A 20480-nucleotide genomic window follows, 5' to 3' on the forward strand; every position below is an offset into this window, starting at 1 on the left:
AGTAAGGTATAAATGGTATCAGAGGTAGTGTTGCCTATAAATATTTTCAGATTTATAGCCTTTGGTCTGAAAAACACATTGTGTAAGGAAATACAGTGTGAATAAATGAAAATTGTACTCCAGTGAAGAAAGGTGGAAATATAGTTTTATTTCTTACCCAGCATTTCTGCATCATGTTATCTCTAAGTGTGCAACCATAAATCTGAGATGAATCTCAGGAAATAGCAGAAAAGATTTCATTGCTAATCTATCAGATTTTTTTCATTCCCATCATTCAGTTCTTGGGAGAAAATCACACAACGCAGGGGAAAACAATATATCAGAAAAGCTTGGGGGGAACTTAGGCTTTTCTGGTCATTTAGTATAAAAATTTGAAACTGTAAAGAGATGAAGATTAATTTTAAATTACTTTCATTCAGACAGAATAATATGTAAAAATCCAAATGTTTGAGCATTGCCCATCATTCCTGGAAATAAGGCTTTTGATCATTAATTGGGCAAGATACATAAATAATCATACTATATAATAAAAGGCTAATAAGCAAATCAACTGAACAGCAAAACAGCCAGTCACTATGATGTATACTGACCACCAGGAGGCAGGCGCTTAACGCAGGAGCTGCCCCCTGGTGGTCAGTGCACTCCCATAAGAGGAGTGTCACTGGGCCAGAAGCTGGGCTCACAGCTGGCCAGCACAGTAGCGATGGTTGGAGCCTCTCTCTCACCACCAAGGCAGCGCTAAGGATGTCTGATTGGGAGCGGGCCTAAGCCATCGGTCAGACATCCCCCGAGGGCTCCTGTACTATAAGATGGCACAGGCCAGGCTGAGGGAACACCCCACCCCCAAGAACATGAATTTCATGCACTGGGCCTCTATTTATTAATAAGCCTTTGATTGTTTTCTCTGCCTAAACAAAAAGTTGACCATATGGAAACAGCTTCTCTTCAGCCATTATGAATTGTGGCAACTCATATTACTGATTAGAGGTATTCACTATTTAAAGGTGATTGTCTTACCCATAAAAAACATAAGAGTTGTTATTTCATAATGTGGCTTAGGGCGTTGAGCTAATATAGTCAAAGTGAATTGCCAGGTTTCTGATACATAGTTGTTGCTCAGTAAATAATAAGTAGCAAATATTTGTTTCTGATCTAAGACTAGAAGTTCAAACTTTATTGCTTTTGAAATATATGTATATTTGAAATATACACAGGACTTTTTTTCTCTTGGGAAGAATTTTGTGCCTTTACAACTGTTGCTGTTGTATCTCTTTCTATATGGCTACTTAGATATAATTTATTCCTATCTATACATCTAGGCAAAAACTTTTTGCTGACCATGCATCTCATAAATTAACCTCAATGTTACTATCGCACTCAATAAATTTAATATCAATATTATATAATTTACTATATGGCCCAGTTTCAAATTTCTCTAAATATTTTTTTTTAGTTTTGTTTGTTTGTTTTTAAGTTTTCTAGTTTCTGTCCCTCCCCCTCTCCAATCCCTTGACTTGTGGGTGGAATATTCATATATTGTGTTTGGTTATCATGCCCCTTTCATTTTTGTTTCTTTGTTCTGAAAAATCCTCCCACTCTCTTTTTTGATCTCATTGCATTTTTTAAAGTTCCTAAGCAGAGGGCTTCTTAAATGTCACACATTCTGGATTTTACTTACAGTTTACCTGTAATTAGATTGACGTTGATAGATATGATATTGTATCCTCATTGAATTGCATCAAAGCAATGGTGTGGTGGAGAACTGATTGTTAAAAATCTCAGGAGTTTCCATTGGATACAGTCATCATTAAAAAGTAAATTATATTAACTTACAATTAAATACTATATATTAAGCAAAGGTAAAACATACTGTAAATCCACCACTCTCCAAATACTTTACTACATTTACATCTATCATAGTAAAAAGTTCTATGCATTGATGTGTCATTCCTCTCTCCTCAACTCCGCCTTTGGTGGAAACACATTGACCACTTGACATAGGCCATGTGACAATATGTACATGGTAGAAATTGGCAAATGCTCTGAATCTGAGGTTTGCCTGTTGTGCTGTTGATTTTTAAGAAAATGATGGAGAAAGTATTAATATTAATTTTGTAGATTACATTTATAATTGTGTTGTGTCTGTAGCCATTACATTGATATACTCAGTACTAGAGTAAATGTAGAAAAAGAGACAATCTTTTCACTCTTTGAGGACTTAACTTATGGTGTTTTTGCTTAGCACTTTTAAAAATTCTCTAGCCCTAATTGGTTTGGCTCAGTCATAGAGCGTTGGCCTGCAGACTGAAGGTTCCCAGGTTTGATTCCGGTCAAGTGTATGTATGTGCCTTGGTTGCGGACACATCCCCAGTAGAGGGTGTACAGGCGGCAGCTGATCGATGTTTCTCTCTCATTGATGTTTCTAACTCTTATCCCTCTCTCTTCCTCTCTGTAAAAAAATGAGTGAAATATATATATAAAATTAATATGTTTGTTAATGTTAATATTCTATAATTTCATTTGGTATGGTTGTTAATGTTAGTATTCTATAATTTCATTTAAGAATGGGGTTTTACTATTAAAATTTTTTTGAAGACTATTGCCTTGAATTAAATAAAAATATATAGAGCTTGGTTTGGTATTTTTATAAATATAGCTAAATGATGGAAAAATCCATTGCTGCTATAATCCATTGCTCTTCTTATCAGTGGTCATTTTACATTGATGCCCATATAGAAGAGCCTCCAGTTGGTATTGTTCTTACTGCAGTTTAATGTTTTTTCATCTCTCAGCACCTCTGGTGAGATGAACCATGGAAAATGTCTGTGAGCTGAAGCTCGTTTTTTTATAAAAATTTAACATTTAGCATTAATATTCATAGGACACTTTAACATTTTCACTGAGTATGCAATTACTATGAATTGAGGTTCATTTTATTAGATAGCAAAAAAGTTTAATATTAATTGATTAAATATGAATTTACAATACTACTTTTAGATACCTGTTCAACAGAACTTCACACTGCATGGTCCCATTTATAATGATAGGCGTGGGCTAAGCAGGCAGTTGTTACTTTTTATAATATGTGTGTAGAAAGGCATTTGAATAATTAAATGCAAATTTTTGAGAGTATCATTGATATATAATTGACATTAATTAACTGTGTTAAAGCATATGATTTGGTAAGTTTTATGGACGTAAGTATTTAACCCTGAAGTTAAAGAATAATCAAGGCAATAAACATACATTAGAATCAAAATCTTACCGGTGCCCCTTTATAATATAATCATTCCTTCACCCAGACTCCAAATGACCACCAATTTGATTTCTGTTATTAAAGCTTGATTGACATTTTCAAGAATGTTGTATAAATAGACTCATGCAGTATGCACTCTTATTAAGCTTTTTTTACTCAGCATGATTATTTTGAAATCCAACCATGTTGTTAACATGTATCCACAATCTATTCCTTTTTATAATTGAAGAATATTCTGTTAAATGAACATACAGTTATATCATTCCCCCAGTGAGGAACATCTTGAGTCCTTCTCACCAGTTGTCTGTTACAGATACAGCTGCTCTAATTATTTGTGTATATCTTTGTGTGACTATGTGTCTTCATTTCTCATGGGTAAATACCTAGGATTGGAGTGCCTGGATTCTATGGTATGTATCTGTTTACTGTGTTAGGGAACACATACACGTTTTTAACTTTCCCTTTAGGTTTGCTTCTACCATCTGTCCTGATCAATGGAACTGTTCAATTCATTGATCAGTTCCATTGATCAGGACAGGTCTGTGTAGAAACAGCATATACATTTGCCATAAGCTAGTTTCACAACCACTTACATCTGGTTACATGTTCAGTCATGATGCATTCACTTACTTCTACAAATAGGCCTTTTAGTTTTGAGATTTAAAAACCCCTTTATATAGAGAGCATAATTCTTGTTTAAGGTTTGTCCAAATATTTGTTTTGTTGCATTCCAGTGTTCCATTTTCTATATAAACTGCCAACTTAAGCTACTTTATTCTACTGGTGCAGGGAATTTTTATGTCTCGTGAAGCAAACTTCAACCCAATAAGCTTGAATAATATGTACAAAAGTCTAATATAGATCTGAATTACTGTCTTACTGTGCAACATCTCCTCATTAATGTGTAACTTCTTTCATATATATTTTATATTTCAGTTCAGTGAAATAGGAGTGCTAGGCTTGGACATCTTGTTTAACCTTATATACTATCTTGGCTGCAACACAGCAGACAGGTTTTTGCTTTACTACCGCACCTAGAATTACTTTGCAAATCTAGATAAATGAATGTGGTTAGGACCATTGATATTATACCCAGCCGCCAAACAATTTCTGGAAGTAAAAAGATTTCCTTTAGTTAAAAATATGTATATATCCCCACTAGGAAGCCAAAACACAACTTTATTTTTCCTCAAAATATGTTATCGAATACTTTTGTAAAACCAGTTTCTGGGACACTGGAAATATGATACATAAAATAATGAAGCAACTGCTTTTATAGACCCACAGAGTTTAAAAGGAGACGGTGTAATACGGGAAGAGAGCCTGGGGCCGAGTAAGGGATATTTCTCTGTTTTTGCTATCACAGTGTTTAGTATTTGCTCTGATAATGACGACATGCCCTGCAGTTTCCCCCTCACCTATTGAAAGCTTTGGTCTGTGTGTATGTACATCAGCTTCAAATATTGTGCCACGTTGATAGACCTATTACAAAGCGACAAGGCCAGCTCTGCTCCCTTAAAGTAAGTTTTGCAATCTTGCTCTGTTTTTACTGCTGGCATGTCCTTATAATATAATGGCTTTTTCATCCTTAAGCTGATTTTCTTATAACACTCATTGCCTGTTTTGCTTCCCCTAATCATAAAAGTAATAAATATATATTGTAAAAATTGAGAAACCAATTATAAAGAAGAAAAAAAAATAATACTCATGACTCTCTTACTCTGTCTTTCTCATATATACACTGGAGGCCCGATGCTCCAAGTTCATGCAAGGGGCTTGCCATCACAGCCACAGCTTTGTCCAGAAGGATGTTGGAAAGGTCATCCGGTTGCCCTGTCTAATTAGCATATTATGCTTTTGTTATTATAGACACACAATATGTTTTATATAATTTGAATATACATGTATGTTTATATGTATAGATTCCGTTAAAAGTGTAGTAAGTGCACTTTTTTTGCCATTAAAATTTCTCTGAAACTCTTAATATCTGTACAATAGCCTTTCTGAAAAAGTTAATATTTTTTTTAAATTAGATAACCCTCTTCTTCTATCTGTTCTAAGGTTAAGAATATACATTTATATAGTGAGAATTTATTTGCAGAGAGTTTAATGGAAAATGTGAGACGTCTGCACTCAATAGAGGAGACTTTGTCTGCTACTCACAGTAGCGGTGTCTGTACCCAGCAGTGGAATGTCAGGGTGTGTTATGCGTTATCAGTAGCCAGCATTGCTGCTGCTGTTACAATTGTTACTACTGCCACCACCATCGTTACCCCATCTCCATCATCATCATCATCATCATCATTTGTTTCCAATAGCAGCACACCTCCTGCCCGTAGAGCAATGAGAGTAATTGTCTCACCACAATTCTCAATGGCATCATCAATTACTTGACCGCCTGTGAAGGACCCTCACATCATCCTAAGTAGTGCTGGACAGAACAAGTTTCCAAAGTTCTCTCTAACCGCCTGAGAGGTTAACAGTCCAAATGGGACCTGTGATCTAGAGTTGTGTTAAACATTTCAAAAGAAGCTTGTCCTGCTAATTCGACATGTTTCTTTTAAATAAATAATATTTTTCCTCAGACATTGTAACCAAACCTGCATTAGGCTTGCAGAATGAATGGAGAATTGAAGGGGATTTTTATCAATCATTTAGTTCAGTCCTTTCATTTACTTCTGAAAAAGCTGAGTTCTCAACAAGTCATGTACTTGTTGGAGGTCACAAGCTATCAAAGGCAGCATGTGACCTAGAATCCAGATACTCAATCTTATATTATGTTTCACCACGGTTCTTGCCTTACTGAAATAAAGTTGACAAGCTACCTTAGATTTCCTGCTTATAATGCGTATCAACTCACAGCTCTGGACAAAATACAAGAATTTTGCTGATTAGTATAATTACATAGAATTAACAACAAAAACAATGGGAGAGCATGTTTTTCTGGCAGGCCCCTTGGCATGCTTTTGCTCACACTAAGGTCCAAAATTGAAATCATTGACCTCAAGTTGGTATGGCTTAAGGTCAGGGGACCAGCCTTTGTAACAAACAGGATTTCTTTTAATTTGGTTTTAAAAGACAATACACCAAGCAAGGTAGGTGTCACCAAGTTTGCTGAGGTCCAGAAAGTATATATGGCAGGGGGAAGAGGAGATTAGGGATCCATCTGGTATTGTGCTGATCAAAGACCCTACATCCATGTCCTTCCTTGCTCTCTGGGCATATTCATGCTGTTTGAAGCTCACTTTCCAGACTTGTAAGATTTTTGGGTTTTTTAAAATATATTTTATTGATTTTTCACAGAGAGGAAGGGAGAGGGATAGAGCCATAAACATCAGTGAGAGAGATACATCGATCAGCTGCCTCCTGCACACTCCCCACCAGGGATGTGCCCGCAACCAATGTACATGCCCTTGACCGGGACCCTTGAGTCTGCAGACCGACAATCTATCCACTGAGCCAAACTGGTTTTGGTAAGACTTGTAAGTTTTAACTACTCAGGCCCTCCACTTAGCATGCATTTGTGACTCCTGAGCCACATAGTTCAGAAAAGAGCACTGGACCCTATTCTGCAGTAACGCTCTATTAACTGTGTGATATTGGACCATTTCCATGAGCTCCGAGGCTCAGTTTCCTCAGCAATGGTATTAAAAGGATGACATTTGCCTATGCAGGTTTATTGTTAACATTGAATGAGAGAGAAAATGTGGAATAACCCAGCAGAGTTGTTCACAAATTCTATTAAGACCTTGATTTAAAATGATTACCTCACATTTCTGTTCTCAAAAAGAAGAATGTCAAGATCCTGACTCAGGTCTGGATATTTATAATATTTGAACATTCCAAAAATACATTTTTGTCCAAACCCTGTTCTTCATGGCTTCATTCATCTTTCATATCCTTATTTAAACTTCAAGCTGGGATTCTTTCTATGACAGTTTTCATGAATTAGGCATGCTGTCCTTGGATTTAGAGCAAGATCACCAACTCATTTGGTGGTTGAATAAGGGCCACTTTCATTTGTGACCCTTTTGCTGATTTGTTGTGGTTTTCTAACGTTATCGGCCACATTGCTGTCAGAGGAATGACTGCCTACAGGCTTCGCGATAGTGGGATCGAGGCGAAAATACGATTTACCCTGTGTGGTTCTATCATTGTTGGTTTCATTAGAAAGGCCTTATGTAACCTAAGTGATTATAACAATTACTCCCTATGATTAAACATCAATGTCTCAACGCTAAGACATCAGATGATTGGCTATTTGACAGCTGTTGGCCTTGGTAGGCTCTACATAGAGAACTAATAGGGATTTATTTCACTGAAAATACATAGACAGTTAATGATCAAAGTAGTGTCTCCTCTGACAGTAATGTTCTATATGCTCAGGATTTATCAGCCCAAGGTGTCCTGTTTGACTGCATGCTTAATCATACCCTCTTATACATAATAGATATACATTCTTTCCTTGTATAATACTTTAGGCTATATATTTTTATATTCTGCAACTTAGCTTTGTCAAACTATATTTCAATTGTTGTAGCCTTTAAGGGGTACAATACTCATCCAGCCTCTTTAGTTTCATCATATGGAATAATTCATATGGTGTTATCTTCTTCATATGCTGGAAGAAAAGAAAGAAATGGTTGTGAAACATAGAATGATAATAGCTCCTAGAGGCAGTTTTGAATTGTGCTTTGAAAGATTGTAAGAAGGAAATCTACCCATATCTATTGTGACAAATAGGGATATATGCCCTGATTTGCATCTTCATTCATTTTCTAATCTATTTTCTTTCTTGTTTTCATTCACTAATAGCTATATTTATTATATAGCTACTATGTTCCAGGCAGTGTGTTAGGCACTCAGGTTATAAAACTGTGAACAATACTAGAAGCCTTCTCACTCCTTGAAAAAATGAGAAGATACATGGATTGGGAAAATTAATAATGTTTTTATTTATTTATTTATTTTTTAATGTATTTTATTGATTTTTTACAGAGAGAAAGGGAGAGGGAGAGAAAGTTAGAAACGTCGATGAGAGAGAAACATCGACCAGCTGCCTCCTGCACACCCCCTACTGGGAACGTGCCCTCAACCAATGTACATGCCCTTGACCGGAATCAAACCTGGGACCTTTCAGTCCGCAGACCGAGGCTCTACCACTGGGCCAAACCGGTTTTGGCTTAATAATGTTTTTAAATAATACAATAGATTGGAGTAAGTTGTGTTTCAATCAATTGAACAACATAATATAGAGATTTCTTAGTACCAGGAACATTTCATCCAGATTAATGTTATGCTTGCAGTTTAAACATGAACATGTAAGATCTTAAAATTCGAAGGACTTGAAGACATCAAATTTTCCTCACTTCTTGTTTTCATTTTAAAGATGAGTAAATGGAAGCATAGGACAATTAGGAGATTTGCCTAACAACATTAATTGGTGGCAAAGTTAGAAGGAAAACCAAGGTATCCTAATTTCAAGTTTATTAATCTACTTTATAGCACAAAACCTATCAACTTTATGATAATACAAGGAATATCTTCTCTGCTTAGCTTGGGGCACTTTATGTTTAGTCTCCTCTTCTGCCTGACATTTCTAAGGAAATGTCTCCATGACTTACCCCTCAAATTCACTCTCATACCTTCGAGGGAACATCTTTTATATATAGCTTTTATCTCTCTTGCGGGCAAGGATATGATTTATTTGTCTGAAAAATGTCTAATATCTAGCATAATACAAATACATTAGTCGAGAAGACTTAACTTGACTTTTCTAACATCTAAGCAACCTTTAACCATCACTGCATATCTCTAGGTAATAATTTCTTTATTATGACTAAATTAAAAAATATATATAATAAAACCCACTTATTAAATGTTGGTACTAATACTGCAACCAAGTCTGTAATTTTATTTTCATAAATCTTTTGATATTGTCTTCTAATTGTTTTAAGACTAAATGATTAAAGGGTGCCCTCTTCTGTTTTGTGACCATAATGGTGTTATATGGGGTATGGATTTCTGTCCACAAACTCAGATGTACAAGGAAAAAAATCACTATTTTTAGGTTTTCTAAGGCAACTAAGTTCTAACTTTGCTTATGGGACATTTAAACATAGGTATTGGGCTTTCCCCGAACCCTAGCCCCCTCTGTTGCAGCAGGCTAGCCCGTGTTCTAAAGCGGTGGTTCTCCTCCCCAACAGGAGACATTTGGAAATGTCTAGAGATGTTTTTGATTATCACATCTTGGGAATGGTCTTCCTTCACATGGGGAATAGAGATCAGAATCACGCTAAATAGTCCACAGTATTCAAGATAGCCTCTTACAACCAGAATGATTCGGAGCAAGATGTCAGTAGTGCCGAGGCTCTGAACCTTTTCTAGATCCTTAGGCCATTTTCAGGCAGTGGGAGAATCGCCAATCATTTGTCATTTTCCCACACTGGCTACCGACAAGATGCCCATTGTGCTAGCCCAGGTAGCTCTTTAAAGTTTTCTACGTGCTGTTTCCATGTAAAGTTTGTGGCACAGGATCCTGGTGAGACTGAAACTGGTTGGATTTGGTAGATAGCATTTTTCTCTGAATTCTTTTCATATCCACACTGCAGTGTTCATGGAATACAGAGATGCCTTTCTCGTTTCCCAAGTCTATGAATTTTAAGCTTGTGAGAAATCTCTCTGTTCAGAACCTATTGTCTCTAATTTCCATGGGTTTAAAAAAAAAAGTCTAGGAATCCACCTAAAATGTTCCCTTAGACAAGGGATTATTAAGTTAACACATAACTGAAGGCAGAAGGGAAAAGATTAAACAGTAATTAAATAGCTCAAAAGTGTTTCCATGACCTTCCTGTGACATGGATACCAAAGCTTACTGGTTATAAAACCTTTTATTTCTTCATTCAGTTAGGACATTTTATTGAGCACATAGTATAGGCTGTCTTAGGTACTCAGCGTGATAAACAAGACAGACAGCATCCCCATTTCCTTGGAAGTTATGTTCTAATGGGGCAAGATCAAAACATGTTTCTTTAAAAAAAAAAAAAAGAAGAAGAAGAAGAAGAAGAAAAATATCATTTTAGGTTATAATAATGATAAGAGACCTGAAGGAAAACATACAGGATGATGTAATAAAATAGAGTTGGGGAAAGGGTTAACCTGGTTAGACTGGCCAGGGAAGACTGGATAGGGCTGATGATAAACCCCCTGAGCTCCCAGGAAAGCTGTAGGAAGAGCATGCCAGGCAAGACAGCAGTAGCTGAAAGAGCCAAAGCGCTTGATGCAGAAGGAGTTCATGAATAGGACGCACCTTAGGAGTAGAAAAGAGGCAAATGTAACGTGAATGATAGAGTGCCAGTTTCTTGGTCAGAGGTGTGGGCACGGAGTGTGAGTGTGAGTGTGTGTGTGTGTGTGTGTGTGTGTGTGTGTGTGTGCAACAGGGGGAATTTCTTAATTTTCTATAGTTTTAAAATGTGTTATTGATATATCTATCCCTATTGTTTTAAGCATTTAAATTCTGGACTCTCTATTCTGACATTTCAAAATCATCCTGAATTATTAGCTCAGCTAGGATGATCTCATTAAACATATTACCTCAGCTTCCTGCTCATCTCCAGAGTATCCTTCCTAACCGCATCCCGGAGTGGCGGACATCTACTGACATTGCGATGGTGGTGATTTGATTTTAGTAAGCTGGTGACCGATGGTCAGGAGAAGTATGATTTTTTATTAAATCATGTGTATGATTTAGATTTCAACCTTAATTCTGAGAGAATGTCAAGTATGACTACTATTTCCTTATCTTTCTTTTATATTTTCCTTCCTGCCTTCCTCCCTCCCTCACTTCTTTCCCTTCCTTCCTTCCTTCCTTCCCTCCCTCCCTTCTTCTCTTCCTTCTTTTCCCCCCCCTTTCTTCCTGTTAATCTTTTTTTTCCTTTTGCTATATAATGACCACAATATTAAGCATTCACAATCTTTCAATATTAAGCATTCACAAAGTCTGTGCTGGCGAATTTTTAGTTATAACGACATCAGCTACCTATCTCATTAGGGATTCTAAAAGGACTGATGAGAGTAAATCTATAGAGAGCACTAAGCTCTCTGAGGCAGAAAAAGACAATATCAATGCAGTTATTTCTACTGCAGTATTATGTATTTTTTATATATATAAAACCCACCAATTTACTGTGACCCTGAAAGTTTAATGTATTAACTACTGTTAATTGCAGCTCCAGTTTCTATATAAAAACTCAGCCTAAATATTTTCAAGTTCTATACTTGTTCTTGATCTTTTATCATAAATAAACCGAGATCTTATAATAATAGTAATCATAAACAATATTGAAATATTAGTATTTTCTAATCACTGAGTTATATGTTATGTCCATCATGTTATGTTATCCTCACAATAACCTAAGAATTGGGTAGTACTTTTTCCATTTTACAGGCAAGGTAATTAAGCTTATTTCAAATAACTGTGCTGCCCAGGCTTCACAGTGAATAAGAGTTAAAATAGCAAAATTTAAAATAGTTTTTCTAAATTCTGAGATGAGAAATAAATGAGTAATTCTGAATTTACTAACACTGTCCAGAAACAATTGGACATATTTTCCTTGATCTTATTTAGAGACAGCTCTGTTTAGAGGAGTTATTTTTAACAGTCCTAAGAATTGTTAGAGTAACCCATTTTCCAGTTTAGAGAAAATTTTACTTCAAAACATGATCAAATGAGATCAAAATCTGGGGGACTTAGTGAATGTGGAATTATATTAAATCCTGCTTAGCAAGGGACCTTATACACTCCAAAGTAAGTAAATGTAACTATAGAGAGCTAGTAAGCACCATATCAATCCAGAATTATAATTTTGGATTATAATAAAGGTATTCAAATTTCCACAAAAATTTATCAAAAATATAAAATCAAGGACTGGATAGTAAAGAAAGAAGAGAAAAAGCAACAAACAGTAAGAAACAAACTTGCTATGCCTCAATTATGTCTGTGGGCTAACCTCTTACTTAAAGCATATTGGTACAATTTAGTGTCAAAATAAATTTCAGGATAAGGTATTATGATCCAAAGTTTGGTTCCTAGTGAACCAAAGGGTAAAAGGTTGCACAAATTTTCAAAGGTTACATAATGATTAATTGGAGGGCCTGAATTGAAACTCAAGTCTCCATTACTCAACAATATAGGGTATTTCTACCACATGATGCTACCTCTAAGTTAGTTGCCTCCCCTCCCCCTATAGAATGAAAATTAATTAGAAGCATACACATCTCACACGCAGACGACCTCCACCCCACCTACACCTTCCAGATGTTTAACCTTCTAAAGTCACCAGAAAGGTTAAAAACAAGCTATTTAAAAAAAAAAATTGTGTTTCTGTGACAGTTTACATTCAATATTACTTCACATTAGTTTCAGGTGGACAGCATAGGGGTTAGACAACCATATGCTTTACCAAGTTTTACCCCTGATGTTACCAGTGAGTATGCCAGACAGGGTAGCCCATCCTCCCTCCTCTGTTTAAAAAAAAAAATCTGCTTTTTCCATTATTATTTGTCTTCAGTCCTGAAGGAGTTAATGTATTGTCCTATCCATGATTAGAGTGCTCCTATTCCTTTCTTAGTTTCCACTTAATTTAAACTGTAATATTGTATAGTTAACATTTTTATTTTCAATGCCATCCAGCTGCTTGCCTTACAGAAGGCAGAATGCTGCCAGCAAGTGTTTTGAACACTCCCACATTGATTTTGCTCATGAAAAGAAGAGGTCACTTGTGGTGGCTTAGCAGGAAGACTATTAGTGGTTTAAAGACAAAGAAAAGCACAGAAGTGTGTGGGCATCAGTGGGAGCCTTTTCTCTCTGCAGTATCACCCGCAGAAATGGTACTGGTGACTTCTAGCTGCAGTTTTTCTTAGTTCCTGCTAAGTAACTTTATTTTGGGGTTGAATAAAATATTGGAACCAATGATGAAGTTATAGATCTCTACATTGTAGAGGGTCATCCAAGTAACAACTGAGATATATTTACAAGGAACAGGTCACAGGAGGGGCACCAGACAGCTTTCAGCTGCACAACAGAACCCATGAAAGGGAATTTGATCAACTGAATGCATTCAGATGTCACAGGGGCTGGTGATGTGTCGAGGAGGGGAATTGCAAAGATCATTTCTCAGGCATATTGTGGGAAGAAGACACAAAAATGGCAAATAAGAAATATGTGTTTGTGTAGAAGTTCCATTAAGAACTCGTATTCTTAATACCTAAGAGGAGTCAATTGCTCTCTGATTTTAGCTGTATTTAATTGCAGCAAAGGACTACATATAGAGATCAACAGATAGATAACAATTACTTAGCATATTGGAGGCCTTGGTAAAAGGGGGATGTTAATATCCCATCCTAGTAAGATGAAATAAATGCAAAGAGACAGATGATGCTGACTGCCAGTGTTAGAAAACAAAGAACGTTCTGGTTAAAGACACATGAGTCTTCTCCCGCTGTTAGTGGTTAGGACATTGATGGTGTTGTGCTAATTGATTTGTTCCCATCTCTGGAGAAGGAAACCTCTTGCAGTCCTGAAAATAGAGTCCGTGGGCAATGCAAGGTCTGAGGGAAACCAGAGCTGATCTCAGGAGGCAGTTGCTGCCACTTTCCAAGTCTTTCACAGTCAGGTCTGTAACAGACCTTTCGCATTCTTTGGGTAGTTTTTCATGAAGCCTAATTGTTTGTATTCTAGTTTTCTCACCAGGACTTTCAGCAAGAGTCATAGTTTAATGTTGAGACTATGTAAACTAAGACACATAGTACGTTAATGCTTGTTACATACTTATACTTGTTTTTGCAATAAGGACTGATTTCTTTAAATTATTTCCCCTTTGAGACTAAGGGAACAAAAACCTTGAACTAGAAACAACCCCCCCCCCCAAAAAAAAAAAAAAACACAAAAAACAACAACAACAAAAAAAAGTACAAAACACACAAAAATTGACTTTGGAATACAAAGATGGGAGCACAGTGAAGGTACAGTTAGAAGAAGTATTTGTTGTTGCTGTTGATGAGTGTTGTTTTGCTCATATCCAGCTGTCTTTGGCTATCACTGATAATTTTGCTCCATTCATTCAAAAGCATGTATGTGCTAGGTTTTGGCGGTGTGATGTAATATAAACAGCAATTCAATGAAGTATGGTTAGCAATATGATAGTGGAAGCAGAGGGAAGAAGGAAAGGAATGGCAGAGGGGCCCAGTCCAGCCGAGGGAGCTCCTGAGCAAGACACGTCTGAACAGAGATGCTTAAGCTGAAATGGAAAAAAAAATAATAATAAAATAAAGCAATGGAAGGAGGTTAGCTATTTAGATATGGAAATTCATGTTAAATTATTTATTAAGGTCTTAGAAAATTTAATCTCTCAATAACTTTAGTGGCATGTTGAGGCTGTATGGCTTTAATGACAATGAATCCAGTCACCTTTGAATAACTTGATCTGTGATGACCACGTACCAGTAAGCCAGATTGCTTCTCACTCAGAGAAAAACTTCCCTCTGATCAGCTTTACATTCTTTTTCTTTCAAAATAGATTAGAATATAAAGCTGAAAGCAGCAAATGAACAAACAGGACAAGCAGACAAACAAAAACTCACGGACACAGACCATAGTATGATGGTTTCCAGAGGGAAAAGGAGGTGGGGAGTTTGTGTAGTAAAGGGGGAAAGGGGACTAAATACATAGTAATAAAAGGATATTGGACTTTGGGTGGTAAACACACAAGGCAATATACAGATGTTGTATTGTAGAATTATATACTTGAAATCTATATAATGTTATTAACAAATGTCACCCCAGTAAATTTAATTCAAAAATGTATTAGGATATAATCATGCACCACTCATGTAAACATTTTAAAGTGTAAAATTCAGTGTTTTGTAGTATGTTCACAAGATTGTGCGGCCGTTACCACCATCTAATTCCAGAACGTTATCATCCCAAAGAGAAACCACATGCCCATTAGCAGTCCTGCCGGCTCTCTCCTCACCCACCCCTTCCTTTAGGAACTATTATGTAGAGATTTGCCTATTCTAGACATATCATGTAAATGATATCATATAATATGTAGTCTTTTGTAACTGACTTCTTTCTAGGACTATAATATTTTCAAGGCTCATCCATGTCCCATATTACAGCATATATCAGTATCTCATTCCTTTTCATTGCCAAAAATATTCTGTTAAATGAATTTATTGCATTTTGTTTATCCATTTATCAGTAGATATCTGTTTGACTTGTTTCCACATTTTGACTATTATGATTGGTGCTGCTATGAACATTTGTTTACAAGTGCTTGGTGGGCATGTATTTTCATTTCTCTTGGGCATTTTCATAGGAAAATACCATATTGGTCTCTCTGCTTCCTTTCTGAGGTACTGCCGGACTGTTTTCCAGTTTGCATTCCCATCAGCAATGCTTTGCTTTCTGTTCACAGACCCCAGAGGAGCTGGAGGATGTTTCTGACCTGGAAGAGGATCACGAGGTCCGCAGTCACACCAGCCTTCAGACCGAAGGAAAAACTGACCGGGTATGTCACCTCTTTGCAGGGAGATATGTGTACTGTGCCCTTTGCTGCTCAATCCAGGCAGCCTGTCCCAGCTGGGACTCCAGGGTCTGGAGATGCTTTTGCAAAGTCAGGGAGACGAGCATCCGCCTGCAGGAGAGGCAGCAGGGGGATGATTCTCCCCCCCCCCCCGCCCCCCTTGAGAGCACACAGGGAGGCTGTGTATGGTCAGGTAGTGAATCAACCCAAAACACTCTTGATCTTTATAGCTTTCATGGGAATATAAAAGTGAAATGTGTACATGTCTGTTTATAGTAGAAAAGAGAAACCAAGAAGTTGTAAATATACTCCGAAATTCTAGGGAGGGGGGTGGACACTTCTCTTTTTTCTATAGAGAAAAAACAATTCTCTATATTTCTTTCTTTCTGCAATACCCTTTTTTGCCCCTACCCCTCAACATACATCTCACTCTCGCTCTCGCTCTCGCTCTCGCTCTCTTTTGTTCTCTCTCTCTCTCTCTCTCTCTCTCTCTCTCTCTCTCTCTCTCTCTCTCTCTCTCTCTCTCTTCCTCCCCCCCAAAAAAAATATAATCACTTTCTCAATTACTTTGAGATGCTATACTTCACTTACACCCACTGCTTGAGAACTTGTGAAAGTTTGGTTTCCCAGACATTGACAGCTTGCAACTGCAGACCAGACTGCAGAACTTGGGTCGGAGAGCCAGGCAGAATAGCACAGTGGCTAAGTTGGCCTGGACCACAACGAATTAGCCACTTCCTTGCTGTGTTACTTGGGAAACTCACTGAGCTTCTCTATACCTCCATTCTCTTATTTGTAAAGTGAGGATACCTATAATACCCTATATAAGGATTATTGTGGGAATTACATTTAACATATGCCTAACTCACAGTCAATTCTCAATAATCAGTTATTATTACTTATAGTAGTCATAGCAATAGTATGATTATCATAATTGTCATTATTACCACTACTTAATTAGTTAAATTTGGTGTCCTAAAATTTGAAGATGTAGAGAAAGAGATAAACTTAATTAAGTTACATATTTTCAATTCTTCAGATAACTTAGGACTGGTATATGTGTCACACGACACCTATGTTTTATCAGAAATGTTGCTTTTCTTGAGTTTCCATTTCTTCATGTTAGGCACTGTCTGGGGGTGCACAGCATCTGAAGAGAGTTTTCTTTATGTCTAGTAGGCATCCTTGGTAAGAGGTCAAACACTGCAAATGGCAATGGGATTGCAAATAAATGTTGCTGATGGTAAATTTTGCTCATGCGTTCAGTGACATGAGTGAGGGACTCACTTGGGCTGCTGCTGAATGACTGGAAGTGGCAGGCAGGTGTTAGGGCTTACAAAGGAATTGACAGGAGGAGATTTTGTTAAAATCAAGGCAACTTTTAGGATAATGGGATTAGGGCAAAGCATGCCTTGATTCTCCTTCTGCCTTATGACATGAAGACAAGGAACCCTTGGTTAAGACCCTTCAAACTTCAAAAAGTTTAAAATCCCTTGCCTGAAAACTAAGGAGCATAATAGCATACCTTCTCATAGAATCACTGGTAATGCCAAAGAAGATACTGCATATAACGTCTATAACTGTAAAATTATATGCTAAGAAAAGATTCTTATTACTACCATTTTTAATTGTGTTTTTATTCTTGAGTGGCATTATAGGCCAGATAGATGGCCACCTGACCACTGTAGGTCATGCCATTGATGATATTTGTGGTCCTGGGTCTTAAAAATCTTTCATAGAAGCCACTGTCTCTCATCTTGTGGAAATCGCCTTGAAACTGCTCTGCATCCAAGATTTCTGTTCCACTCTTCCCTGATGATCCAGTTCATTTGGAAAGACCCTGGGTGATGGCCTCACCTCGGTCTAGTGACAAGATAGATCTCTGACCATCACCTGGGAGTGACATGATGTTCAACCTGGCCACCTACTTCCTTTATAAATCTCCCTTGCATATGTTCCAAATGGCTTAGATTTTATTCACCTCCAGCCTTGAGGCTCCCCTGCAATTGCTGTGTGGAAACCCTCAGGAAGCTGTTCAGATATTCTTAGTCATACACAACCTTATGTGAGTCACTAACATCCCACTGAGCAAACCTTAAGCAACATTCTTTCATTCCTTGGATGGACCATTTGAAATTCATTTCCCACAGACATTCAAGAGTTTCACTGGGGGACCAAGCCACAATTCCTCCAGCATTGGCCGGGTTGTTAAGATAATTTGCAGTGGCCTTTATTTCCCAATTCATCCTTCCCAGTCTCCCAGTTCTATTTTCTAAGATCTATTCCAAAAATAAACTACTTTTCATTCTAAGTCTCTGCTTTTGGGGAAAGGAAAGAAAAGGTAGTCTCTTCACATACACTCTTCATTTAATCATCACATTAATTCTGTTGTATTGATAGTATTTTCCTAGTTTTACTAACAAGATCACTGATGCTAAGATCTATATATCTTACCTACTAGTAAGTGGATTATGTTCAGACTAAGAACCTTGGTGATTGCTACATATCACTTCACTTAGATCACAGAGTTAGTAGAATGAATCCTTTACTAAAAAGCCAAAAAAATAATGATCATTACAACAAATGTGATACACCATCGACGAAATGAAAGAGAATAAAATAAAGGATGCTACAGTGGCCTGAAAAAGAGAGGTGTAATTTAAATTTAAGAAGCAATTGTATAGTATGAATAATTTAACACAATAACATCCTCTCATTGAATATATACCTCGTGAGTTTATTACAACAGGTTCCATTCTCATACCTGAAATTTATGAGAGCTGTCTAAGAAGGATAGCTCAAACTTGTCTCCCATCCAAATGACCTGACTAGAACCACGATCATGTTTAAACAGGTTTTATGATCTCTCCCAGCCATCTTATATAGTCCTACATTTCTTATAATTATGTATCTATATCTAGAATGTACTCATATGTTTAGTCTTATAGCCATTCAAGACTTTGGGTTTGTATTCTATCCAGCATTTTTAAAGTTTGTATTCATTAGTTTGAGTGTACTATTGACACATTTGCCAGGTACCAACAAATTGAGAAGATACCAAAACATTTTGAAGTAGGATCTGTTGAGCATTATTTGAATACATGTGCCATGATCATTCAGGAATTCTTGCTCACTGGACAAGACAAGTGTTTGGCTTCTTTTTGTTTGCTCATATTACTGAGGCCTTTTTGGTTCTAGTATTATAGAGATTGACATATCAAATATGAATAGAACCAATTTTAGAAACTGTTTAGTAATGGACTGACAGTTATTTATTATCATCTTACATTCTGCATTTCATTCCCAGTAGCTCTCGCTCAGCATCATCTGTTATTGCTGTCATCAGTGGAAAATGCCACTGGGCATTGTAACGGTCTAAAACCAACAAATAATGGTTTAGAGTCCATGGTCAATGAGAGGGAAATACTAAAGGACCAATCGTGCATGCCTTATGAAGTGGCAGAGGAACAGCAGTAGAAATTAGTGATTATCTTGATTATCAAATATGAATACTCACTGGACTAATATAGTGGTTATATCCAGTGATCAGATATTCCACAGTGAATACAATACAGGAGTATGAGTTTGCTACATGTTTAGAGATCATTCTTCAAAGAGCTCATTATTTGTTTGTTTTCATGCTCTGAGCAAGGAAAAAAAATAGATATATTTTATATTAAAAAGTTAAATTTTAAAATTTAAAACTAAAGTTTTAGGACTTTGATTATTTTAATAGGCATTTATTTTCATTATTTTAATAGGAGTTTATTTTAGGAAGCTTTTTGTAAATCCTAAAAGCTTTCTAAGAGATTATACTAAACACATGTTAAGTGATATTTTTCTATTTAAACAGAGAAGAGCCAGTTATCCTTTAAATACTTTAAAGTTTACAGAATAACTTTAAATGGATGTCTTATTTAACCAAAATTCTGGGTTTAGATTTTAATTTTTTTTCTTGGTTTTACTAATTAGTCTCAAGATTCCAGTGGTTTAAGGAAGTAAGGTTGGCTGGGACCTTATTGCAGATCTTCTGGCACCAGCCAGTACAGCACACTTGTAAACTTAGGTATAATTTCGTTATTCCTTAAGATTTCATTGCCCAATTCCTTCTATAGTCAGTATTATAATTCTTCTATTAGAGAGAAGACTTGTAAAACCAGAGACCATAAACCTTAGTATCAGATCTGTTTAAGCCTTACAAATTTCCAATACTTCCATCTTCCATCAGTAACAAAATTAGTTTGCTGATTACCATTGACCTGGCAGTATTGCTGGTGGATCACCTTGCCTTGATGAAGTGGAGTAACAACAGGCAAATAGTCATCCAGCAAAAGACCTTATAAAATGATGGTCTGAGGTCTCCAAGCATAGAATCCAAAAGATAGAGGAAGTTACTCCTCAGCAAATCTCTTGTCTCGTCAGCTTCTCTGATATTTCATTACAGGGAATATTTATAACTTCTAGAAATTCTTTCTGCTTTGTTGCTTGCAATAGGAGCAACAGTAGCAATAGTCACACAAATAATGTAGAAATGAAATAGTGATCACAAAAAACAATTCTTGATAGTGGGATAAAACAGAAAATTTGATAATTGTACTTCCCCCCCCCCCCCTTTCTTTATTATTGAAAGCCTGGCT

General features: G+C 36.6%; 1 protein-coding gene across 5 annotated transcripts in view; it reads left to right on the plus strand.

Moving 5' to 3' along the window:
* The window catches only part of CTNNA3 (catenin alpha 3), a 1202853-nt gene that overhangs the window by 1057145 nt on the left and 125228 nt on the right, over positions 1 to 20480 (plus strand). For all 5 annotated transcript variants that reach the window (XR_014796805.1, XM_084904252.1, XM_084904255.1 and 2 more), the window contains one exon: positions 15736 to 15828. Coding sequence is in view for 4 of the 5 variants with exons in the window: in XM_084904252.1 (XP_084760378.1) it covers positions 15736 to 15828 (93 nt within the window). In the remaining variant the exon portion in view is untranslated. The remainder of the gene's footprint in view (positions 1 to 15735; positions 15829 to 20480) is intronic.

Source organism: Pipistrellus hanaki (genome assembly GCF_964339955.1).
Source record: "Pipistrellus hanaki genome assembly, chromosome: 14".
NCBI classification, from domain to species: Eukaryota; Metazoa; Chordata; class Mammalia; order Chiroptera; family Vespertilionidae; genus Pipistrellus; species Pipistrellus hanaki.